Genomic DNA, 27,350 nt, shown 5'->3' with positions numbered 1-27,350 from the left:
GGAGACACAAAGGATAAACTGAAAAGAGATTGTGCTCCCTGAACCCTTTTACAGTATATATACCCATCCTTTGCCAGTGAAGAGGAGGTTCTCTTTTTCTGCTCCACAAAGCTTCAAGAGATAAAGTCTCGTGATATACTGTTAAAATATGAGCTGCACGCCCTGGCTGAAACAGCATACTTCACATCCTCTATGCTTTTAGCATAAGCATAGTGTTGCCCTAAACCATATGTGGTAGATTTCTGAGAAAACAATGTTTCCTCTTTAATACTACTAGAGCATTCAGAAACAACCTTTTCCTGTCAAAAACAGTTTTGCAAAAAAGGAAGAGGAGAAATAGCTTACATACAGAAAGCTTACATACAGAAAGCACTTTAAAAGAAAAGCTAACGAAATAAATATAGTTGCTTGCAACGCTGCATTTTAAAACAAGATTACAAATCATGATTCTGAGGAGGTAAAAATGTCTTTAGTTCGAGTTCAGATGGCCAAACGTAAGCATCTGACTTAATGTGGTCAATAGCTAAAAACTTCAAAGGCTATTGGTTCTAAGAAAGGAAAAGTGATTTATGTAGTTCATCACATGTGAATAGCAGCCTCCATACTGCAATACCAGATGTGGAAGGAAAGAGAAACTTCATCTTAGTAAAATCCTATGCTTGGCGTTACAATAATAGAGAGGGAGAAAAATGTATAGTTTTACTGGCTTATTGACACAGACATTATTTAGTCTTAACATATTCAGGAATTTTTCTGAGAAGCAAGTTTTTCTAGACAAGTGATCCCGTGATTCCCATTCTCTTACTTCTGGCTAGTTTGCAAATTATGACTTCTAAGGAAATTCAAAATGAATACTACTTCCAAATAAAGCAACCTATTTTTGTAGCCTAATCACATATTTAGGGAGAAAAGAGGTCTTTCTTTGCTGTCGCTCATTTATTCTTTATTATATCTGGAGTACAATGCTCTCATCCAAGCTTTAAGAAGCTAAAGACAATTTAGTTTTCAAGAGAAAGCTTTTATCTTCCAAGTAGCACAAGCAATTCAGAAATAGGAAATGGGGTCCCCTGCTATCAGACCCTGCCTGAAAACTGGCATAATGAAGTGGTTAAATTCCTGGATTAGGTGTGTGGAGACTTAGGCTCTAGTCTTCCCCAAGCACAGAAGTCAGCTTTGTGTCCTTGTGACAGTCTCCCTCTCTTAACCTTAGGCTCTGTGATAAGCTGGCTGAACCTCCTCCCATTGCATTCTGCATTGAAAAGGTTTGCTGAAAGTGCAATGCAACACAAGCAGATTCTGCAACTGCATGTTAAGGATGAATGATAAGAAGAACAATTCTTAAGACCCTGCATGGTGAAATAGCAAACCTGGATGCAGGAAATCCTTATTGCCATTCTCTATTCTTCTAAAGGGAGGCAAAGTTTTCTTGTAAATCTTATTAGGGTGAAAAAAGATTCTGGTCTACAGACAGATTTGAAGATGTGCAGCCAGTTATGTCTTGAACTATTTGTTCACATATTACATTGCAGTGAGCATACCACTGCCTGTTACCGCTCTAACTGTGCCTCCAGAGTGCATCCCAAAGTCCTTTTCAGCTCCCATAGTATGTGCTGCTTATCTATTTGGCTTAAATACTCAACTTCCAAAAGTTAAAGAAAAAAAAGAACATTCTCCCCAGCACTTTCTCTGATGACATCATTATATGCTTGTCATAGTCTTTAGTAGGCCAAGGAAAAAGAAGTGCAGCTCCAATCACAAAAATACGACTCACTCCTTTAGTAAGTTCAAGACGTAACTGGCTGTTCTCTAATCCACATTTCTCAGTCTCCCCAACCACTCAGGGCTGACTAGTACATTTCTGAAAGGTTAATTATATGTTATATGCAAATATAAGTTTTAGAGTCGAGATGAGTCAAGATTCCTTCCTGTAGAAAAGCAACTCCAGGAATGAGCCATCTTAACCCTTTCCTTTGCTCCAAATAACAATGATTCAAAAGCACACTGAAATAATTGTGACTTAATTTGAAGAAAAGATCCTGATGGGAGGAATCATGCTGGGGCAAAGGGGAAATGTTAGGCAGGGACTTTTTTCTCCATTTCCTTTTCTATAGAAAGAAAAAGCAGCATGAAGACTTGAATAATATCTATTTCTGAAAGGAGGAGTTAAATATGCTAAAGTCATAGGAGATACGATATAGCATAAGAAGCACTGGTCCATTTAACCAATATTTTCATGCAGTTACAATTAATGAGAACACTGTTTCTTTCACATCCTATTGTTGTTGTTAATTGCGAAGTCGTGTCCGACCCATTGCTACCCCATGGACAACGTTCCTCCAGGTCTTCCTGTCCTCTATCATCTTCTGGAGTCCATTTAAATTCACGCCTACTGCTTCAGTGACTCCATCCAGCCACCTCATTCTCTGTCGTCCCCTTCTTCTGTTGCTCTCAATCTTTCCCAGCATTAGGCCCTTCTCAAGTGAGTCCTTCCTTCTCATTAGGTGCCCAAAGTATTTGAGTTTCAACTTCAGGATTTGGCCTTCTAAAGAGCAGTCAGAGCTGATCTCCTCTAGGACTGACCAGTTTGAATGCCTTGTAGTCCAAGGGACTCGCAGGAGTCTTCTCCAGCACCATAGTTCAAAGGCTTCAATTCTTCGCCAAGATAAGGCAGTAATCCATAAAGGGGTCACATCCTATAAGGGTTGCTAATGTTTAGGCACAAGTTCCTCCTGTGATTTATACATCAGAGTGCTGGCCTACAGTTACAGCCCATCAGTGGAATTTCGCAAACACTTTCCTGAAGATATTTGGCACTTTGCTGAAACAATTCAGGGAAGTGCAAAAACCAAGAGATAATTGCATACTATATTCGCACATTAGTTCAGGGAGTGTGAATTAGCTAGATGGTTATGATTATGGACAAAGAGAGAATAATCTCACTGATTAAAAGATTACAGATTGAATAATATTACTGGTGAGGGAAATTGGTTGATAAAAACTCCAAAACAATCCATATGGATTATATGACATTTCTGATTTACCAAAGACTCTTACCCTTGGTCATGTCCTGGAGAACTAGATTCTCCAGTTCCAGCCATTCTTTGTTGAGGCGCTTTACTAATTTATACGCATTGACAGGATGAGCAAGATAACCTTCTGGATCAGAGGTAGATTTGACTGTTAAGGATTCCATTGTCTCAGCCCAGCTAGGAAATAAAAGCATATGCATATATTGATTATCATTTCAGTTTACTAGCCCCAAGTAGTTAGGAAAAGAAAATATACGTATTTTATTCTCAACCCCTCCTCTTAACAGAATAACAGAATGACAGAGTTGGAAGAGACTCTTCTAGTTTAACTCCCTGAGCAGGCAGGAGACCTTATTAACATTTTAGACAAATGGTTGTCCAATGTCTTCTTAAAAACTTCCAGTGTTGGAACATTCACAAGTTCTGGAGGCAAGTTGTTCCACTGATCAATTGTTCTGTCAGAAAAATACTCCTTAAGTTTAGGTTGCTTCTTTCCTTGATTAGTTTCCACCCATTGCTTTTTATCCTGCCTTCAGGTGGTTTGGAGAATAGCTTGACTCCCTCTTCTTTATGGCAACCCCTTAGATACTGGAACACTGCTATCATGTCACCCCTAGTCGTTAAATTAGACATACCCAATTCCAGCCACCATTCTTTATATGTTTTAGCCTCCAGTCCCCTAATCATCTTTGTTGCTCTTCTCTGCACTGTTTCTAGAGTCTCAACATCTTTTTTATATCGTGGCGTCCAAAACTGGATGCAGTATTCCGAGTTTGGTCTTACCAAGGCATTATAAAGTGGTATTAACACTTCACGTGATCTTGAATCATCTATGCCCTTTAATCTTCACTTGTGGAAATGAAGTAAATATTACCAGTATTTCCTACCATCTTGCATTTTATTACTTATATAATACTTTTAAATTGCAAAGATTCATATAACCAATTCTCTTTTAAAATATTTTATTATTACTTTCTTTCAGGCTGCTATTTAAACCATCAAAGTAAAGGAACAATTAATAAAGTTGTATACTAAAGCATAATCAAGGAAAATGTCTATTAAAATACTGAGATAAATCTGAGCAAGCATTTTACAGTAAGAAATGTCTCAGCAGGCGGCAGCATCTAACCTATCCTGTCTGTTCTCAGAAACTAAGCAGGATTGGCCTCGGTTAGTATTTGAAGGGGAAATGGAAATAGACAACCAGTTCAGTAACACGGCCAACAGAATTATGTCAACACAGTCAGCAAGAACTCAGTTTTTAAAGTTTAAATTGTCTTTCCTTCTTAGACATGCATGTTTCTGATTCCAGCTATGTAATAACAGAAATAGAGCTCTATCACAACCTAACCCAAAATAGGCAATTAAAAACAAGCGCTCAGAAGGAAATAAAACATTTATACGTAAAAGGATTCAGGAATTTGATTCTGAGGATGCACATAAATTCCAGGCTCAGCCTAAGCTTAGTCTCAACCTCTTTCCCAGTTCTCTATACGTTCACATACAAAAGACAGTCTCTGGCTCTGATTGTTGCATTTGTGTTACCCTGCTGTAAACATGAAAGGGAAATTACTATACTAAGGTTTTGAGGTTACATGATTCAAAAGAATTTAATCCAATCACTATCCTAAGAGTTACTTTTCACACTGGGTTGCAATCAGATTTGTCTGTCCACTGACCAATTTTGGGGGGGGAGATAACTCTTGCTTTTCTAATGAAGAATATTATGTTATGCTAAATTATGGTCAACTCTTGGTGACTGCATCTACAATCAATTTTATGAAGGTAATTTGTACTGAAATATTATATCACTTATAGCAAATACCTTCCTGAATTTAATGAGATTTACTTTTACGTAAAATTGCAAAGATTTTCAGTCTTCTCTCTTTGCTCAAATGTAAAGAATAACACAGTGTAACAATGTCTAACTGCCAAGAAAAGTAAAATATATTAAATAATAAAATAAAATAAAGTAAAATGAAATGAAATGAACAAGGTTCTTCCATTACCTTTTTATTTTAGAAAGTTTGGTTTCTTCCTCCTGAATATATGCTTTTAATGACTGTACCAGATCTTTTTCCGCATAAATCAAGTCTGTCATCTGGCCTTAAAAGGAAGAAAATCAAGCATCATTACTTCAACTGGATAACAACAAAGCATTAGGAATCAGACAGGGATACAAAAGCTAAAGTACTTGGCCAGGCTGAGTGTTGAATTAAAGCCTGCATCAGAGAAATTGGTGAAAGAGAAACCTGAGGAGATACAGGTTCGGGTTGAATCAGCTGACCCAGAGCTGAGCTAGTCCAGATCATGAGCCTAGCAACACATAACAAATTTAAGAAAAGGAAGACCATCCATCTAGTTGAAAGGAAGAGGTGTAAGTAAACGTTCAACTGATAGAAGGGTTATAGAAGCGAAACTGCAGTTTGATGGTCCTTGCGGCAATCAGCCTCTACTACCATCACTACCATCTTGCCTACAATTCTATTTGCATGCTTATCCTTGGTTCATCCAACTGAACTTTGCTCTTCAACCTGCCCATTCCAGGAGCATTCTGAATGGGTGTTTTGTCTTTCTCTGGACTATTTGAAAATTAAGCTTCATTCTCTAAACAGAAAGTCTACAGTTTTAATAATAATAATAATAACAACAACAACAATACAGTTGGAAGGAACTTGGAGGTCATCTAGTCCAACCCCCTGCTCAAACTTGAAACCCTATACTATTTCAGACAAATGGCTGTCCAGTCTCTTAAAAACTTCCAGTATTGGAGCATTCACCGCTTCTGGAGGCAAGTTGTTCCACTGGCTAATTGTTCTGTCAAGAAGTTTTTGTTTAGTTCTAGGTTGCTTCTCTCCTTGATTAGTTTCCATCCATTGCTTCTTGTCCTGCCTTCAGGCGCTTTGAAGAATAGCTTGACTCCCTCTTCTTTGTGGCAGCCCCTGAGATATTGGAACACTGCTACCATGTCATCTCTCGTCCTTCTCTTCATTAGACTAGACATACCAAATTCCAGCAACCGTTCCTTATATATTTTAGCCTCCAGTCACCTGATCATCTTTGTTGCTCTTCTCTGTAATCTTTCTAGAGTCTCAACATCTTTTTTACATTGCGGTGACCAAAACTGGATGCAGTATTCCAAGTGTGGCCTTACCAAGGCATTGTAAAATGGTATTAATACTTCATGTGATCTTGATTCTATCCCTCTGTTAATGCAGCCCAGCACTGTGTTGGCTTTTTTGGCAGCTGCAGCACACTGCTGGCTCATATTTAAGTGATTGTCCACTAGGACTCCAAGATCTGTCTCACAGTTGCTACTATTGAGCAAGGTACCACCTATACTATACCTGTGCATTTGGTTTTTCTTGCCTAAATGTAAAACCTTACTTTTTTCACCACTGAATTTCATTTTGTTATCATGGTGATATTACTAAAGTTAAGGGTTGCACTTGAGGTTGCATTAGAACTAGCCATATGTGTAAGTGGCATCACAGAACACAAATAGATGCAGCAAGTTAAGACATATAGGTTGATCAATTTTAACCTATGAGACTATCATAAAGTCCACAGAAGAATTATTTTAAACTTAGACAATTAAATCTGCTAATATTAATACTGGAACTGCATTTCTATAATTTCAGTATACAGAAATATAATATTGGTTTCATTTCTTTACCAGGATCCTCTGTGTGAGAATATTTTTGAACAAAATAGGGCAAATTAATAGGCTTATTCTCTGGACTAGACAGTGCACAAAATGTTGAATACTGACTTTTCAGAAGCATCATATTCATTAGATAGTTCAAGAAAACATATTTATTTACCTTATTGCCCTCAACATTATCCAGTATAGTGAAAAGAAATATTATCTTTTGTCTCCTTTCATCTCCAGTATATATTTCCAAATATTTGGAAGAAATCAATTTTTCATGAGCTCAACTCAATGAATTCATTCTTAAATGGCACTATTACCATTGTCAAACTACTATAATACACTGACTTCCAAGTAATTGACTGTTATTAAATTGCTCCCATTTTTTTTAAAAAAGTATGTGCATATTCAACTGTTAATTACATCTCACTATTGAGAACTAAATACAATAATTACAAGCTCTTCTTTGCCACCCTCCTTGCCTGGATTCTCTCTCACGCAAACAGGTTTTTGTCAAACTATCATTTTCCAGATAGATAGGAATGCAACTAAAACAAATCTAAGAGGTTTGGCTCTACCTTGGGGAAGCCATGACGTATCGTCTAAAGTATAATTATTGAAATGTTTCATTTCTATAAGTCTTCTGTTTAGATCCTTTCCTTTTGGAAAGATTTTTGCCGATTGGCCTGTTTTTAAAACAATGATACATTCTCACCCTATTTAAAACTTGCTTTCTTTTACTTAAACAAGATCGGCTCCAGCTTTCTAACTTTTGCTGGAAAAAAATAGTTGGTTTTTACTGGCTTGCCAAATCTTGTTCAGAGAGCAGCCAAGTTTTCTGTTTTATGGGAAAACGCTTTATGTAACCAATACTAAGGTTTTATATCATTTATTTATGAAACGAAAATAGTCAGCAGTATATAAAAATAATACAGTGGATTTATGGGAAAGAAACATCTTCTGACTATATTGTCTCTAGTAGATATTAAGTCTTGATAAAAGTTTCTTCAAACTTTCTATATAATGTTCTAGACGAGTGTTCCAATTTAGCTTTAGATTTAATTGCCAGATTAAAACTATTGTTGAAATGATCAAAAAAGTTCTTCTGGGAAGGAATTTGGAAAAATAATTCTTTACTCTTTAATATTTCAATCATGTTTACTATTTTTTCACTAGAAATATTTTTTTCTAGGCCAAGATAGTTTTTAAAGCTATTTATTAAAATCGTAACTATTTTAAAGCAGCTTACTCTTTGAATATGGAGAAAATACAGTCGAATCAGCCAAGATATTTAAATTATATTATAATAGGAAACTGAATTGTATTTATCTGGTACCGTATATGCCAGCGTATAAGGCGACCCCCCGTCTTCGGCGCCGAGTCACATGCCTAGAAAGTCGTCTTATACGCCAGAAACTACCATTATTTCTGGCGTATAAGACGACTTGGTGTATAAGACGACCCCCGACTTCGGCGCCGATTTTAACGCTTGCGAAAGTCGTCTTATAGCCGTAAAGTACAGTACTAATCAATTTCAATATAGATTGGGAAGTAAATGCATAGATAATTATTATTATGGTCATATAGTCAGCCAGATGTTTAGACTGGATATGGTATTTTTATCCAACCTATCAAGTTCTTCCCAAGGTCCTGGGATAGACAGATGCTGTTGTTTGAGGGTGATAAAAAGTATCATTGCAGGATATAAGCTGTTCCAGAAAAGCTGCCTTTTGCAACTGATTGAAGGTGATTCTGTTTGCCAATGGTGTTCAAGTGATGCTACAGATGTCTTGATATTGCATCCAAGATGCCTATTCTTTTGCCACACTTATTCTACTTCTTCTTGCCGGCAATCCTGTGGCAAACCCACAAAACAACGGATGGATCGCATCAAGGATGTGAAATGCATGGGTATCACTCCTGAAGATGTCCTGGATCAAGCCAAATGGAGAGAGCTTTGCCAACAAGCAGACCCTGCCAAAGTGCAGGAATATTGCTAGGAAGAAGAAGATTTTACTCGGATGTTATACTAACCATGTTTGGAGCCATTGGAGAAATACCTAAAGCAGGGGCCTCCAACAGCTGGGCCATGAACCCAGGAACCAAGCAATGCAAGCAGAGGACTAGCATGTTAAATTTCATTTGCACATGCGTGGGATGAGATTATGTACAGGAAACCATCCCCTCCTTTCCCACCGCTGCTGCTGCTGACAGTTGTGGACCCAAAAAGATGGGAAAGCTGATCTACAGGACTTTCTGGATATCTGGAAATATTGAATTTATCAGACCTGAACACCCTAATTTACCAAAAAAAAAAAAAAACAAAAAAACCATCCTGCTTGGAACTGCCTATATTCTTAGATACTACCTTAATAATTCTTAGGTCCTTGGCTAAGACATGATTTATTAAAGTAATAGATTGTGAATCTAACTCACATAATAATTGCTATTTTAAAATTTATTTAGCCAAGGTTAGCATATAATATAGAAACACATGTTAAATAAAAAAGGTCACATGGTCAGACTGAGACCCTGAGGGAAACTGTGTGGAAATGTATAAACTCAAGTGAAGGAAATGCCATCCAATTTAAGTTCTTATTAAAGATAGCCGTGCATAAGGATGGGTTATTTCTCTCTTAAATATATTCTGAGGATTATTAAGCTCATAAAATTATACTGATATGGCCAAATTCTATCTGCCATCCTTTCCATTTTGCACAAAGAACTCTTGTCTTTCATCAAACGCTACATGCCGAGTTGCAATTCTTGTGTAACAGTGTAAAATAGATGCCAACAGCTAGATTTCAGGCAGAATCCAAGTTAGGGATGTAGATGTCCACTGAGATAGTGGTATGCTCTATTCCTCCTCCCTCCTATAATGCTCCTGCTCCTATCAATCTTCTCCACCAAGTGCTCCAACACTCCAAAGCAGGTTGATGTTGACTGTAAAGAGCTACAGGGGAAAGGGAGAAAATCATCCTTTTGATTCCACTGGTGGAATGTATTTCATGAGCAGGAATCCAACTGATAAATTTATTTAAGTTGCTTTGAATCTCCTATGGAAATATAATTTTCTATACCATTTTCAGTTACAACTTATTTATTCTGTAGGAAAATACATGAGCTTGTCAGAGATTCATACTCTCCAGTCAATAACGTACAGGCAGAAGAATTAGAAATGAGTTCAAACCAGTAATAGCATTTCAATTTTAATGCGAAAATGAACAAAATGCAAGCATCCCCTGACCTGGAAAAAGTTTAATCATTTTAAAAATTAAAAATAAATTAGACATCCAAAATATAGTTAAAATACAATTCTGAAAAACAATATGATTATATAGAAGAAATGACAATTTTTCTCTTGCCTATTGTAAAGTAGGCCAGAGTCCACAATCTTTTGGGCACCAGGGACTGGTTATGTGGAGAGATTTTTCTGCGGACTGGAGGGTGTATGGTTTTCTGTGCTGCCTGCATCCCACGGATGAGGCTTTGCTTGTTTGTGCAGACCGGTTGCTGGCATGCCACGGTCCAGTGCTGGTCCACAGACCGGGGATTGGGGACCCCTGATGTAGGCAATAAAAGCATGCAAAACATGCCTTCTGGAATTTTTCCAATCCCTTTACCAGACCTGGCCATCTGTATTTTCTTCTGCATAATTAAATTAATATGTTTCATCTTTATGTTTCAATTTTCCACTTGGTCTGTATCCAGGTACATTTGTTTATATGTATGTACTAGGAAGCCTGGTATGGGATCCATTTATTCCATTTTGGATAATGTGGCCATGAGGAAGAAAGGAGGAAGCTTCGTACAGAGGAGGCAGCAATATTCTGAGCCATTGCCCAATGTCACTTCCATTGAGATGTATTGGGGAATTGTTTTCCCTGGAAATTATTTTACTATAGCCACTGCCAGATTTTCAAATTCAGTTTTCCTTCTGATGGGTTTCTCTACCACCATCATGTTGGCTCTGTTCAGTTATCCTTATGTCCCAGGACCTTTACATAAGTTATCTTTAATGTTTCATCTAATCTAATCTAATCTAATCTAATCTAATCTACTGAACCATGGTGGCACAGTGGTTAGAATGCTACCCATCTCACATATGTGATTCTGGTGGCTCACATAATTAAAATAGAAAAAAAACAGAAACTGTTAAAATAATTAAAAATTAAACAGGAGAAAGCAATCAGAACCTTACATATAATACAGCCATTTCACAGACTCAATACTTCTATTGGATCTCCAGGCTCAATGGCAAAATCAAGTTTTTGAGGCCCTCTGGAATCCAGTAAGGTCAGGACCAATCTCACCTCAGAGAGAATGATGTTCCAATATGGAGATGCTACTGCAGAAAAAACCTCTTCTCCTTGGTCTGTCAGATAAAACTCCTTAGCAGACGGGACTTGTAATATGCCTCTTGTGTCTCACCTGATGGGACAGATGGATGTAATGGGGAGAAGTGGTCCCTCAAATAACTTGGCCCCATAAGCAGTACCCTCAATTGAACTACGAAGTAAACTGGCAACTAATGCAGCCTACAGAGAAGAGCTGTAAAACATGCTATTCCAAGGACACACACACACACACACACACACACACACACACACACACACATGCCTGCATGGCCCAATTGGGTTAGAAAGAACTAGAGAGCGGAATATATTCATAAAAAGACATGATTATAAGAATAAATTTCATGTTATTATATTATTTTAAAATTATCCATACCTATAGAAGTGAAAAATTCTCCTTTTATGCACCCCAGACAGATCAACAGTAATAACATAATCCATTGTGCCATCTTCAATCAATGGAATATCTGCAGGAAAAATAAATATAAAGAGAAAAACAAACTGAGAACATTTGAAAGAAATAACCACAAACATCCATAGTAGTACTGCTCAATATTATCAGATTGGAAAAATCCGTTACACTGGAATAAAAACTACCTTGCACAATACATCTGCAGTACGGCATTACATTGGAATGCATCATATGCTATGAATCATTGTTGTATTACAGCAACTCTAATCTAAGTAAACATTATGCTGGATTCCATTCATGATAATTATGGATTGCTTTAGTTCTCATCTTAAAATATTTCAGTAATACTGGCATATATTTTCATATCCTACAGCTGTTCACATTTTTTTGACTGTAGATATGCCAAGTAAATGGGAGGAGCAAAACTAGAGGCCCATGTTCCCAGATGCCACAGAACCATTTGAATCATAAACAACAACCATAAACAATCATTTGTTCATAAACAACTCTACCACTGAGAATGAAAGGTATGATCATAAAATTTTTCAACTGTTTATAATCAAACTGTTCCTTATGTTTGTGCAACAGCTTGTCTGCACCCCATGCATTCAATTCCAGTGCACTGCTATTATTTCAGCTTGCAAACACCAACAACGCAATTCTACACATATATATCAACACCATAGAATTCAACAGAGCTTCTTTCCACATATGCATCAAATTGAAGTTTACATGTCTTAAAAAGACTTTCTGCTGCCTCATCTCCAGCTATATCTTTAACATGCAATCAGTCTAGGCAGACTGACTAAGAATGGCACACAGAAACAAAGCCTAGTCTACAGACTGGAGACTGGGTGAAAAAAAATATTTATTTAGACAAAGTAGTTCATTTATGTCTAGATATACTTTGCTCTCTGTTCTTTTTCTGAGCCATTTTTTCTCTCTTAGGGATAACAAAGTTAACAACAAACATGTTTGAGAAATCCTATAATGAAGAATAGGTTTAGTCAAAGGTAAACATAATTTCTTAGTTCCTAATGACACTTTTCCTGATTGATTGCTCCCATCAGCACAAATTTTTGTTTTAACTAAATATATTAAATGCTGACAATTTTTCTACTCTCAACCAGGCATATTTATTAACAATTTTGTACTCTGACGATTATTTTCTTATATAGTTGAATTTGTATATTTTCTGGTTTTTAATTTTCATTATTTTTAGTTTGCAGATAAATGACACATTAATTTTATAGAAACAATCATGCTTTCATTTTTGACCCCTCGGCTTTACAAATAATAAATATGTATCCATTTATTTTAAGGGACATACTCAGAAACATTTATCCAGGCTATTTATGGCCTTTTTATAAGTATAATAAATCCATTTGTTTAACTAAGGATCACGTCTGCCTCTAAGCTCAGCATATTTTCTTTTCCTAGTTTGGAGATCCATAGGCTTTCTTTTCTATCATTCTCAGAGATTTTGGGTAATAAATTAAAAAGTCTAAAATCAGTGGTTCTCAAAGTGTGATCTAGGGATCACTGAGAGTCCCTGGAACCCTCTCAGGAAGTCTATGAAATCAATTTCATCAGTTTAAATTTCTAATACAGTAAATATTGATAGATGCCATATAAACCAAAGCTATTTGGAATCCTCAACCATATTTAAGAATGTAAAGGAATCCTGAGACAAAAATGGTCTAAATGAGGTGAACTTATTTGCTCGGTCCTCGTATTCTGAGCTCCTTTAGTGAGAAATAGGACTAATAAAACAAATTATCCATCTTGTAAAGTAATTCACAAGTAACTTGAGAACCTTCTATAAGCGAGTGGCAAGTGCCATGAATGGGGCCTGCCAAGAGTAAAACCACAGGAAACGATAAAACAGAACAATGGAGCAAGTCTAAAGAACTCCAGGGGTGTGTATATTTGGACAGACTAAGCCATGACAGTCCCACTGAAGTGCTTGTTCTCGTTTCCTGGAGACATCTACACACAGCTTGTCTAAATGATTATGAAGAAATTTTCCATTTAAAAGAGCAACCTTCACCTCATCATATCCCTTCTTTCAGGATATTTGCCAAGGCAAAGAACATTGTTTACTTCATCCAACAGTATTTTTTTTTTTGCCACTCTTGCCTTCACACAGTCTCTGCTATAAGAAAAAAAGCTTTTAGTAAGCACAGAAGGTAGCTTTCATATGGGAAAGAGGAGACACTTGGCTATGAAATTTTTAGTTGGCTTGTTTATTCTTCCACAAAACAAAACGACCAGTGTTTACAGCTTCTTGCATTCTGAAGCTTACTTGCAACAAATGTGAGCAGAAAAAAACGAGAAACAGCATTCCTACTCACCCCACTGCCTTCTTCCTATATAGGCCAAACCACTGAAATGGGATCATACTCAGTCTAACACAGTGGTTCTCAACCTGTAGGTCGGGACCCCATTTGGGGTCGAACGACCATTTCACAGGGGTCGCCAAACAACGCACTCTGCCATTTTTTCCCCTTTTCCTTAGCTGTGCTACTCCCTTTTATTCGATTGTCTTTTGAAAGCCAATAGAATAGACTCTCTTGAATAGAGTCTAATTCTATTGGCTTTCAAAAGCCAATAGGAATTGTCCAGGCTGTCTCTGCCCTGCTGAGCCCGCCAAAAGTCCCATTCTACAAACGGTGCTGCACCAGTTGAGTCGTCCTTGACTTACGACCAGTTGAGTAGTCCTCGACTTACGACCGGTTGGGGGGGGGGTCGCAGCATTAAAAAGGTTGAGAACCACTGGTCTAACAGAACATGCAGCAAAATGAGGGTACTGTAACAGCTAGCCTTCAGGGACAGAAGGGATTTCCCCCTTCAGACCTCATCATCCCATCCCATTTTAGCCCTGAGCTACAAATATTCTCCTTCATTGGTACCACAAATGGGCGTCAAACATCATCCCATCCCCCAAAATGCCTCTTTATGGTGCAGAATGCATTTTTCATTTATTACACCAGTATTAAACACATAAAAGAGTTAAAGCTGGAATCACCAAGGCCACTCTTGGGACCATCCATGCTAATTAAGGATAGCATTGTTTTCAAGGACTGTGGAAAATTCTGTATCCTTTTGATATAATGTAAATTCTGGCCTATTGTTTATGTCTCTCTCTAGCTCTCCAAGATACATAAACACATATTTTTGCCTACCTCTTATCTTGGGTTTTGTTTTGTTTTTTGCTAGTCAAATGTTATTAGAATTGCTGATATTTAATAAACAAACATCAGGCTATTTTTTGGGTCACTGCAATGAGTGGAAAATATCCTCTTTTTGATTTGGATATATGGATTTTACAGGAATGTGCTTGGTACAAACTTAACTGGAGAATACCTCTAGTAATTTTCCAATAATAATAACAGCAATCAAATAAGACAGAAAATGCTAAGTTTACTTTCACTGATCATTTATACATAATAAAAATGATTTTATCAAAGCAGCATAAATGAAGTTTGGCCTGGGACAGAATGAAAAATGCTATCTATAGGTACTTCCATATCCATATCTATAAATTCTATCTAATAGAATTTAAAAGGAAATTTGCTAAATGAGTTAATGCCTGTAATTTTCTAAGTGAGTGGCTATAAGTGACTGACTCACCTATTTAGTCAGTGAGTTAAAAAAAATTGTCCAGCAGCCAAAAATCCCTCATATCCCTCCAAATTCAAAGCACTATTTAACACATGAAATATTATACACAGGTTGACCAGATAACTGAAATAAACATCATATTCTAAAAAGCTGTATCAGATCATTTGGTCCATTTGATGTTTTATGTCTGTTGTTATACTTTTAATAGTTTAAAGACACCTAGGTTTCTTCAGTTTCAGAGAAATGCAAGAGAATCATACTTCGGAGGAACGTTTAGCCATTTCCCAAAGACTACTGAGCAAAGGAAACCATGCAGACACAATTCCTTTACCTCGCAGCATTTGATCTTTTAGTCAACCTCTAGAAATATGTTATCTATCAAAACCAGTTTGTCTTGCTTGTTCAGATTCAGCACTGTTCACAAATTAGCCCTTCACATAGCATTATCCAATCCTGAGAGAAAGTATTTTTGTAGTTCTCCCAAAAATACTGACAATTATACAAGCAAATTCTTGTCAAAGACTTCATTGAGATATGAGTAAATTACAACTCCCATCCCCAGCAAAACTGCTTTAAATTCAACAGTAGAGAGAGACACACAAAAAAAGAATAATAATAAACATTGAATATTTATGTCAGGGCTAAAAAACAAAAAGTCACCTCCTGAACAGCTACTGATTTATTTTATTTACCAAACTTATATGCCACCCACTTGGCAGAGTAAATCTAGGCAACTTACAAACATTGCAGAGGGCATGTCCTGAAAACTTCTGATTTCTCATTGTTTATGATACAGCGGGTGTTTTCTGCTGAGTAAGCAGAGGCTACTGCAGAATCTGTATACGGAAAAGGTAGATAGTAGGGCTGACTAATGCTTTGCATTTGCTTCAAAAGAATGAGTAGGAGCATAAAACAGACATCTGTCCATAACTCATTAAAGCAGACACTATTTTCCCACATGATTAATTCTGCAATCATAGAGGCAAGTTATACGTGCTGTGTTTATATTCCTATGTATTCTGAAATAGTTTTTCCATGTCAAATGCAAAGTCCCATAATAGCCAGCTTGCAATTATGAGTACATATGAAATTTGGTGATAGAGTTCAGGCAAAATTTAAGGACAAAGTTTCAAGTAAATGTTCACTCTAACTAAGCAGTATGTAGCTGGCTAATGTGAGAACTGATCAGGAAGCCCAAAGAAACAGAAGATTTTCAAGATTAAGAAACATAAGTAAAGCTTGAATGTATAGGAATGTCCATTTCTGATCTCCAATGTTTTTAGCATATTTATATTTTTGACGAAAATAACCTAATATATATTTGCAATAATTGCAACTGTGCAACGGTGCTTGAAGAAAAAGTCAAAGAACCGGAACAACAAGTCATCATACTGTAACTCATAAAAGAGAGTGAAGATGTATCACATCAAATTAAGCCTTTAGTTGGTAGAGGAAAACAACTATGCATTAGCAATCAAATGAAGCAAAGGAATAAATTCAGTGGTGTTGAATATGCAGTCTTTTTTTTTTTTTTTGGGAATTCCCAATGCAAATGCTGTCCACACATACATATGTGTGCAGTCATAAAAAGCCTTAGAGCGGCGGTTCTCTACCTAGGGGTCGCGGCCCCATTTGGGATTGAACAACCATTTTACGGGGGTCGCCAAACAACGTGATCCACCATTTTTCCCCCTCAGGGGGTGCCGCCGCGCATGCGCGGCGCGCATGGGGCAGCACCCGCATGTACGCCACGCATGGGGCGGCACCGCGCATGTGTGCCGTACATGGGGGCGGCACCACACATGTGCGCCACGCATGGGGGCGGCACCGCGCATGCGCGGCGCATCCGTGTGACCAGGGGTCGCCGTATAAAAAGGTTGAGAACCGCTGCCTTAGAGGTATGCAAGCCAAGTTTTCAGAAAATAAAATTGTTTTAACACCAATGAGCCTTGTGGTACATTCTTTGAATGCTTTACAGAACCTTAGTCTGCATTTATGAGGGTTTGTCTCTGATTGTGTCTGATGCCCTGTGCAAAATACTGATTCAGAGTAAGCATCTGAAAGAGAATCTTGGTTTGAGAATGGTGCTAGGGCAGGGGTCCCAACCCCAGGTCCGTGGATCAGTCTGTGGGCAGCGGTATGCCAGCAACTGGTCCACACAAACAAGGAAAGCCCCATCTGTGGGATGCAGGCAGTACACAAAACCACAACCCCAGTCTGCGGAAAAACCTCTCTCCATGTAACCGGTCCCTGGTGCCCAAAAGGTTGGGGGGCCTCTGTGCTAGGGCATCAGAAAAACAAATAGGGTTTTAACTTTCAGATGGATTTCAGAAAGACTATGGCATCAAAGCTAAAGAAATAAAGTACTAATAGCATCATATAAGCTTCTTTCCATTATTGCCAATTTATTCTACATTTATTCTTGCAGTTAATATTTTGATCTGAAACTCCCTGCCAAATATGGAATTATCTTAATTTCAGTTAACCAATGACTTTTGCAGTCTGTTTTATTTCTTAAAGTCTGCTTTGCAGCAGGCTAGGAAAACTTCTGAAACAATACAGGAAACACTAAAAGGGAAATACATGAAAATTACTTCCTTTTTCTGCAGAAACTTCCGAGTTTGATATTAGTGCTGTCCTTTGATTTGAAGAAATCTAGTTAGGATACAACCCATTAATTTACATTTTACTTATCGATTGATTGAACAAATTTATACCCTGCCCTTCTCACTGTCTAAGTGACAGAGTGGTTTACAATAAAAAGACCATAAAATTCTTACAGAAATAGACAAAGTTAAAAAAACAGAGAGACCTCAAGCCACCAATCATCTCCAGGATGGTATATCACCGTTGGATCCCATGCTAGTGGACAGAACCAGGCCTTAACATTCTCCTGGAAAGCCAGAAGAGGGGGGGGTTGGCCTCACCTTAGGGGGCAAGGTGTCCCATAGGGCGGGGGCAATGAGAGAGAAGGCTATCCTCCTAGACTCCACCAGTCAAAATTCTTTAGCTGACAGGATCCATAACATGCCCTTCCTGCCAAACTGGGTCACACAGGTGAATGTAATAGGGACGTGACAGCTCCTCAGCTAACCTGGGCCTATGCCATGAAGGACTTTGAAGGTCATAAGCAATATCCTGAATTGGACCTGGAAGCAAATCAGCACCCAATGCAGCTCATGCAGCAAAGGTATTACATGTGTGCATCCCTAGGACTGAATGGACAACTACATTTTGTGCCAGCAGCTGCTTCCGGATACTTTTCAAGGATAGGTCCATGTAGAGAGCATTGCAATAGTCCATATAGTAGATGACCGGGGCATATGTGACTGAAAGAAGGGCTTCCCAATCCAGGAAAGGACACAACTAGTACAAACACAAGTTGAGCATAGGCCCTCTTAGTCACGACTGCCACCTGCTCCTCAAGCAGGAGGTGTGACTTCAGGAGCCCCAGACTATACATGGGGTCCATCTGGGACAATACAATTCCAACCAAGACAAGAGATGATACCTCCAGATACAGAACAGTCCTCCACCCGCAGCCACTACATCTTACTAGTAAGTTAAAGTGGAAGCAAATGTATTCCCTCTTCCTTAAGCTAGTTGCACAGGTGGAAAACAGGTAGCCTTCCAGAAGCTGTTGAAGAATGATTCAGCACTGGTCATATTAACTACAACTGCTAAGAGTTGGGGATACACAGAGGTCCATGGGTTCCTCATTTCTGAAACAACATTTCATTTAGTCTCTATGTTCATACTGACAAAGAGAAAAATTCAGAATCACAACTCTATGTCTGCCACATGAAAAGAAATAATTTAACATATTGAACATATTGAACTGCATGTTGCACCGAAGGAACTTAGCACACACTATTAGCTAGAAAATAATGCACATTTCTTGATGGCAATTTCTCAAAAGGAAGAGTTTAAGAAGCTGTAAGTTTCTCAAATCTTAACTGTGGAAACATAAACATCCTGAAAGTTCATATGCTCTCCATATGTCTCTGTTTATTCAAGTTCACCTGTGACTTGAAATTTGAGGACAAAGTGCACACAAAGACACTGAAATCCTAGGACAGGGGTGTTAAACTCAATTTCATTGAGGGCCGCATCAGCATTGCGATTGCCCTTGGGGGGTCAGGTGGGTGTGGCCAGGGTGGATGCGGCCTACTGGGTGGGCGTGGATGGAGTGGGTGTGGCCTACTGGGTGGGCATGGCCAGCTCTACATTGTTCGCGTCAAGGGTGCCTGTGGGGGCTTGGGCAGGAGTGGGACAGATCTGAGGGTCTCTAGCAGAAGGAGGTGGGACCAGGGCAAGTGCCAAGGCATGGTGCATTTCTTCATTCCTCACAAAGGGTGACACCTCCCCAGCATGCACCCAAGGGGTGGGGCCAATGCGGCAGGGGCTGCTTCCTAACTGTTTCTGGACGGCCTTGTGGAGCTAAGACTGAATGCATTTCAGCACAGATAGCCACCAAAAAATTGTACATTGGCTCCCGGCTGGCCTGGGCCAGGGCCAAGGCAGTGGGGGCCATTCCCTCACTATTTCCAGGATGGCTTCGTGGGCCACATGAAACCACTTCGCGAGCTGCATCCGGCCCCCGGGCCTTGTATTTGACATGTCTGCCCTAGGATACTTAACAGTTTAATCCACAAATAGCAAGTTTTTCCAAATTGAGGGGAAATGCTCTGTATTTAAGAAGTTTTCTGCTGACCATGTTCCAGAAAGTGGGCAGAGCCAAAACAAAAAAAAAATGATTTTGTAAACATAAATATAATTAATGTGCTTCATCCTGATATTTTAACACTTTTCCCTTTCTAACATATTAAAAATTATCATTTTTACCACTGAATCCATCCCAAACACATTACAGAGACTATTTGCAACTCTGACCCACAGCTTATGTGTCCCAATTACATTTTCTCCCCAAAAGAAAAAGAAACTGGCAGTCTTTGTCTATTAATGCCATTATATAATCTAAAGTGATTTGAAGTCTCTACTTCATCTTAGGCATAAGGAACATAGTTTTAACCAAATGAATCAGACTTTACAATTAGAAGTGAAAAGTCTTCTGCTAATGGCAAATTCAGGGTGACTAATATAAAACATGAGCCTTGGCTTTAACAAATAATATAAAAAACAGTCTTAAAATAATATCTGGATAGATTTCCTGGAATCTGCCCTTGTTATTCTCTAATAAGAAGTGAGTGATAGTCTTGAAGCCTGAAATCTATAACTCATTCTAGATCAGACAACAAAAGTTAAACTCATCCTGTTCAATGGTAGCAGAACATTTCCTACTTTACATTTAGGAGCAAGGATGAAATTACTTTGACTGTAGGATATTAAAGCAAGCTGGAGTGGGAATTCAAGTAATCTACACATGACACTATGGTTGACACTGGTGATGGGTGACACTTGGAGATTAAGGATAGGGATATATTTAAGGAAGTGTTTGCTGCATTCACAATCATTTTGCTGTAAATTGTTTCATTGTCTGTCAAACAAATCCATGCAAATTGTTTCGCAAGTTACTACTGGTGAAATCTGTGCTTAAATGGAAGGAATACAGAAGAATATTGAAATAATAAAAATTGCACTCAAACGTTTCCATAACCACTTCCATTCCCCTTCTAAAAGAGAAGGGTGCAGCCTCACTGCCATACTTTCAGATGCTGTTCTTTAGCAGTCAAAATTGGCACACGCATTCCCTCCTCCACTCAGTGATAACGCCTGAAGAAAGTTACTATTTTAAGAACAGCACACAAGATTCACTTGAATGCAGAAAAATCTTGATTGGGTGAAAAGAACCTTTACAAAGAGTAGCAATATTTTTCCTTATAATTTATCTTATTGCATCAATGTCCAAATAACATTCCAAAGCTTTAAAAGATTTGAGTAATTACAGTATGATACAAATTTTGCTTTTCCATAAACACTCCCCCATTGTCAATAGAGAAACAAAAAGACCCAGATAGAAGGAGCGCAGCTGGAAAGCAGCAGAAAAATATTGAACTTTTTAGTCCCACCAGTCTGCCATTACCACCGCAGCCATGCCCACCCAATTGGCCATGCCCACCCAATTGGCCACACCCAGCCAATGGGCCACATCCACCCGGCACTTGACGATGCGTAAGTGGGTTTTGGGTTGCAGTTTGGGCACTCAGTCTCTTAAAGGTTCCCCATCACTGCTCTAACTCCTTATGAGTAATTAAATTGAGAAAAGATAACACAAAGTATAATTGGTATCGCATGATATTGTTATAAACTGAAGAAAAGCATTAATAAAAGCATTCTGAAAATCTAAAACATTGTAAAATTAATCTTTGGGAGCCTCAAAGAACAAATTGATTCTTTTAAAGCAATTTCATGCCACATCTGAATGTATTGCTCAGCACTGAATATTATATCATCAGCACAAAAAATCAACATAGTTTTCTAAAACTGAAGCTGCAGTTTCAGAGTAAATCCACATACAAACAAATGCAGAATATCACACTTCGCAGATTTATCCATTGAGGGGAATGGTATTGATGCAGTGTAACTGTATGTAATCCTAAGGATTATAGTACTTTAAAACAATCTACAGCTGCCTGACAATAATACTACAATATTCTCTTCAGCTGATCAATGGAATAACATCAAGGATATCACTACAGAATGTTCAATCCTCCATCCCCAATCTTAGTTCAGATTATATATATTTAACTCATGATTTCAAAACAAAATCAAAGTAGATTTTATGAGAAGGGGCAGCAAAACTGTCAAGATGTTGTCTTCTTTGTTGCAGACTTTAAATGGAAAGAACAGTATTCTGAGCTGATGCTACAGCAGTCAAACCATGCCATAGTTCAGGATTAGGAGATAGACGAGGCAAGAGCCTGTACTGTAGTTTGTTAAAGTGCAATTTTAGATGCACAACTGGCAAGCAAAAAAGAAGTCAGTTTAAAAGCCAAAAGCAACTAACAATGTGAGACCATACAGATCCATAATTCTCTCTCTCTCTCTCTCTCCTTCCTTCCTTCTTTCCTTCCTTCCTTCCTTCCTTCCTTCCTTCCTTCCCTTCCTTCCTATCCATCCATCCTCAGAAGGCACAGGCCTTTCCCAAAGTCTTTAGAATTCAGAAGCTCTTTTACAGCATACCCACAGTTCTTGCTAAAACTAAATATCTGTTTTAATCTCTTAAACCAAGAGCCTTACTAAATGTTTCTCTTTCCCCTTAGATAACTGTTTTCCAGCTGGCATCTTGTTCCAGAATTGAACACTGCATCTATAAACACTACACTCATCCCTTCCACATGCCTGCATCACCACCTCCCATGCCAAAAGTTTAATGCACATCTGCAAATAATTAAACAACTAAATGTTAAACAAACATTTCATCTTTTAATGCTTTAAAATTGTAGGGTATGTGGTGCCTCAGATGCCTTTTTGAATACAGTGGTACTATATACCAATAATCTTATGAGTTTATCTTAATAAAGTTAGTAACCTTGTGACTTCTTGGCTGTGCAGCTTTAAAAATACTAACATTGGATTAGTCCTGAAAAACATTTTAGAACTGCAATGAGTTTTTGTTCTGATGAGTTTAAATTTGGTTATTCTATCTTTCTCTTACTCCAAGAGAAAAACTCCAAGGCAAATATATGAAGAGATCTGATCTAGTCAAACTCCAAGCTTGAAAAGGAAGCTAGGTTGTATTCTCCATCTAGAGCTAGCCAAAACTTTGGAGAAGCAGACATGTAATTGCACTTGTTCATCCCAGTCCAGTATTAATATGCAATATTCTATCAGATCTGTCTATAAATAACTTTGGGATAGAAGATTTTCAAGAAAATCAAATTGAAAATCTTTCTGTAAAATCCCAGCTGTAAAAACTTTGGAAAGAAGTCTTAGCTGAAATAAGTCTGCTTTGAATCTTTTCCTGAACATTCAGAAATTTATAATTAAATATCAAGGAAAATTATCTTCTCCCTCTAGATTATTAACAGCAAACAAGCTAAAACAGAGGGGGGGGGGAAATGATTAAAAAATAAAGGATAATTTCCATTTGAATTTCTGTGCATCAGTATCAAACACAAAAATGGCATTCTTGTCACACAAAGAAGAATGTCATAATTACTTAGACTCCTAGACAGTCTTGACAATAATAATCAAAATTGGCTTCAGTTTCTAACATTATACTAAGCAAAATGCATGGTAACAGGAAAAATAACAGGAAAGGCATGAAAAACTCCAGTTGGATTTTTGTATTCAGTTAAAAGTAACAGTTTTGATGAATTGGGGTAAAAAACGGGAAACAGATTTGAAATCAGAAGGAATAAACAAAATAAAGAGGAAGAAATATGCTTTGGATATTTGCATATTTGCTTACTCATTAAATAGTTGTTTTGTTAAAGCAGAACCTCTATGTCAGAGTTTGAATCTGTCTATAATGTAAACTTACATTATATTTCAACTAATTATTGTCTATCAAATCATATTTTACGAAACACATTTCATTAAAAAAAAGTTCTAGTCTAGTTAGGCATAAAGCCAGCTGGGTTATTTTGGTCAGTCAATCTCTCTTAGCCCTGGGAAGGAGGCAATAACAAATTTTGAAAAACTTTTAGCAAGATAATTGCAGGAACTAGTCCATGCAGTCACCAGAATCAACACTGAATTAAAGGCATATATATATATATATATATATATATATATATATATATATATATATATATATATATATATACACACACACACACACACACACACACACATAAATTCTTTGAATTCCACCCACTGATGGAAGTTCCATAAACAAATAAAATAGTTTTTCTTAATAAATAATGTTGTTTGCTTTGCAGCTGACACTGTTGATTTTTAAATCCTGACTTCATATGCTTTTGGAATGTAGAGGTCCTAGAAGGAAGGCAAAGGATAAATCTGACAGTGAAATATGCCATCTGGATGTTCTAATTCATGGACCTCCAAAAGATAGTCATAAAAGGGATACAGAATGTGGTATCTTGTGGTAGAGTGAAACTGTCTCTCCCCCAAATATCATTAAAGCCATTATCTTGCATGCAACCTATCTCTTCATACCCAACTTTTAAGTCCTAGAAATTTATTGACAGCTTAGTAGCAGCTCGGTACTGACATGCAATATCAGGTTGTAAATTGTTTGTATGGAGTTATGTAATGTAATGAGGTCCTAAAATGGATCTCAAATCTTCATGTTCACAAACCAAAACTCTGTTGCATAGAACAAGTTAAACCATGGTTCACTGAATAAACCATAGTTGGCTGCACACACATTAAGCCAGAATCATATCTTACTTGGGAGAGCCTAATGCAACAAGGCTCTTCTCTTAAGCACTTCAGAATGGGAAAATGGAAAGTGGAAAAGGACATACTAACTTCACTTTTGACATTACCCTACAAGAACTAAAGAGACATTATGTATATACTTAGAATAACCTTTAACTTTGCTCAATACAGGGCAGATTAAACATAATGAATAAACAAAGCCACTACCGCACCAGGGTCTCTCTAGTCTCCTACTTTGTCAAGACAAGTTGACAGAGAAAAACCACCATTAAAGAGGAAACCACTGCCCTGAATTCCCCTCTCTTTCCTAAGGCGTAGCTGATAAATCTGCGGCCTTCGCTGTTTGCTTAGTTAGATTAGGAAGGACAAGATCATTTGGCCGCCTGCCTGCCTGCCTGCCTGCCTGCCTGCTGGAAGATCCTTCACAAATTGGGAGATTAAATAGGACCATTTCTTTTCTCTCCTTCCGATTACAATTTGCTGCTTGGGCTCCAACTTCAAGGCCCTCCTGAAACTTGGCTTACCCCCCCCCGCCCCCATCACCTTCTGTGATGTAGCAAATCGAAAATCTCAGTCTACGTGCCGATACACACGACTACCCAGCGAGAAAACCTTCTGAAGTGCAGCATGGGTCGCGGCAGATTGCCATTCCCTCGAGTCATTTTCCTCCTCCCCCCTCAGGAAAGTGGAGATGAAAAGGAGCAAGCAAACCACCTTCCCTTGGCCAGGCTCTTGAGGGCGGTTAGTACATAGCTTGCCCCGGCGCGGTTAAAGGCTAAGCTTTTCCAAACTTTGGACCTCGCCCGTTAAGTCCATCAACATTTCCCGGCCGGGGCTCTTCCAAAAATAGCTTTCTTACACCCGACGCCGACGCCTTCGCCTTTTCTCCCTCCTCCCTCCCCGACATCACCCGGGGAGCGTCTCCAAGCGTTACCTGCAGAAACCACCGTGCTCGCTCTCTGGCTTGCTCGCTGGCCTGTACCTGAAAACAAGTTAAGCAGGAGTTTTTATTATGGCGTGGAAACATTCCAGGCTGCAGCTGGGCTCGGCGATGAAGTCATCGCCAGCCCCGCCGCTGCGCCTAACGAAGTCTAACGCGCCGCCGGCACCTTCGGGTTTCGCCGGCGCGCGTTCCTATAACCTGCCATGCAGGGATTGCAGGAGCCATGCGGGGGATGATGGCCTGGGCGGCAATCCTAGACACGCTCGCTTGGGCGCAAGTCCCCCCGCTTTGGTCGGGGGTCGGGCTTGCTGCTCGGCGGGCATGTTGTATAGGATTGCGCGGTGAGGCGCTCTCCGCGCGCAAGGGCAAGGGAGTGGGGGGGGAGGAAGAGGGCGCACGTCCCAGTTCAGCGGGTGGCGGGTAATTAGGAGCCAGGAGAGCTGTGGGGCAAGCAGCAGGCGGGCAGAGCTGGGGAAGCGTGGGAGCAGCACAGCTCCAGGGATGGCAGAGGCTAAGGAGATACGACGGTCGCGATCAAAGCAACGTACAAGGCGTCCCACAGGTGAACCCTGATCCTATCCCGCCCGAGAAGAAGCGGCGTCGGCGCGGCTCGCCTAAGAACAAGCAACGCGACTCCGCGCTTTCTAGAACAGCCCTGGCACTTCTAGTCCCGCCCTCCCTTTGCTGATGCACTTGGCGTTCTGCGCTCCTATTGAGCAGTTGCCACGTCGGAAACCCCTCCTTCTTCCCAAATCTAGGAAAGGCTCAGACGATACCGTAATGCTTCCAAGAGCTGCACCCTCGACTTTCGAAACAGCTGAGCCGGCTGGGAGCTTGTTTTCGCCATCCCGCCTCGTCTTGCTGTAGCAACCAATTTACATGTTTACTTTTCAACATGATGGTTCATACCTAAGAACTCTATCGGCAAGAGTTTTCCTCAGAAGAAATGGCGAGAAACAACTATTGGAAGTCTGCGGAATATGGCTATGAGTCTGGGTTGACTGTAAGGTCCTAATTTAAGCATGGCTTATTGAATGAGCTCTTGTCCACATCAGTCACCTAGTCCTAACTGATGTTCCTCGACCTTAGCGGCCTGAAGATATGTGGACTTCAACTCCCAGAATTCCCCAGCCAGCATGCTAGAAGTTGAAGTCCACACAGCTTCTAGCTGCCAAGATTGAGGAACGCTGGTCTAAAACCAAGGCTGGGTTCATCTGTCATGTTAAGCCATAATGTGTTTCAGTTCTCTTGCAATGTATGTAGCGAGCCACTGTTTTTGTTTTTTAAAAAATAATTTTTATTATCGAGGTTTTCAACAAAATAAAAACAACAACTTTTAAACTGAATGTATGAAGAACAAAGAAAAACAGTAAGGGAAGAGTCAAAAGAATTTGAAAAGAAAGACAAAGAAACAAAAAGAAAAGCTTACAGAAAAGTGATTTGGATCTTCTTAACAGTAGCTTTGAATGCATTTTTAAAATTCTCTCTAAGGTTACATCATAATTTTCTTTTTTCCATAATCTACCGATTTTAATCAAGTCCAAAAATCACAAAATCATTTTTTTTCTTTTTTCAGCAAAAATTCCATAACGGTTTTCTAGTCATTAATAAATGTAGAAGTCGAAGAAATATGGAACTACAAAGTTTCACTATTCTATGAGTAATGATTTTGTTTATAAACTTATGATGTTAAAGTTTGAAGAGAGTTAAGGGTTTTTATGATTTTGTTCATTGTATAATTAGTAAACTTAAATAGATTATGTTTAATATGTTTGCATAATCCTGTATTTTGCTCTGGGAAGTGGGGGGGAGAAGGGGGTGAGGGGAGGGGGATGGGGGGTGGATGGGTTGAAGTTTAAGTAGTTCAGATAAAGTAGAAATAGTCTTATTGTATATAATATTAATGTTTTAATTTTGAGAGAGGAACTGCTCGGGCATTTCCCCTGGACCGCATCAAGAGGGAGAAGAAGAAGGTGAGAAGTAAGTAGGAAGGTGGAGGTGAAGGAGGAGAGGGGGTGAGTGAAGA

General features: G+C 38.8%; 1 protein-coding gene across 6 annotated transcripts in view; it reads right to left on the bottom strand.

Annotated features, from left to right (window-relative positions):
* The window catches only part of P4HA2 (prolyl 4-hydroxylase subunit alpha 2), a 57,710-nt gene extending 31,707 nt beyond the window's left edge, over nt 1-26,003 (bottom strand). Inside the window, exons 1-6 of one of the 6 annotated variants that reach the window (XM_039324916.1) lie at nt 25,873-26,002; nt 25,316-25,363; nt 11,413-11,503; nt 10,995-11,112; nt 5,039-5,135; nt 3,055-3,206 (exon numbers count right to left, since the gene is read on the bottom strand). In XM_039324916.1, coding sequence (XP_039180850.1) covers nt 3,055-3,206; nt 5,039-5,130 — 244 coding nt within the window. In that variant the 5' untranslated portion in view covers nt 5,131-5,135; nt 10,995-11,112; nt 11,413-11,503; nt 25,316-25,363; nt 25,873-26,002. Of the gene's footprint in view, nt 1-3,054; nt 3,207-5,038; nt 5,136-10,994; nt 11,113-11,412; nt 11,504-24,924; nt 25,066-25,095; nt 25,230-25,315; nt 25,364-25,872 lie in introns of those variants that run through there. The other 5 variants (XM_039324910.1, XM_039324915.1, XM_039324914.1 and 2 more) reach the window with 5 other exon arrangements.
* Between the last annotated feature and the right edge of the window lie 1,347 nt (nt 26,004-27,350).

The sequence above is a fragment of the Crotalus tigris genome, unplaced genomic scaffold (genome assembly GCF_016545835.1).
Source record: "Crotalus tigris isolate CLP2741 ecotype Arizona unplaced genomic scaffold, ASM1654583v1 scf7180000024310.2302065, whole genome shotgun sequence".
NCBI classification, from domain to species: domain Eukaryota; kingdom Metazoa; phylum Chordata; class Lepidosauria; order Squamata; family Viperidae; genus Crotalus; species Crotalus tigris.
Note: the sequence above shows the minus strand (reverse complement) of the source record. Positions and strands in the feature narration are given on the sequence as shown.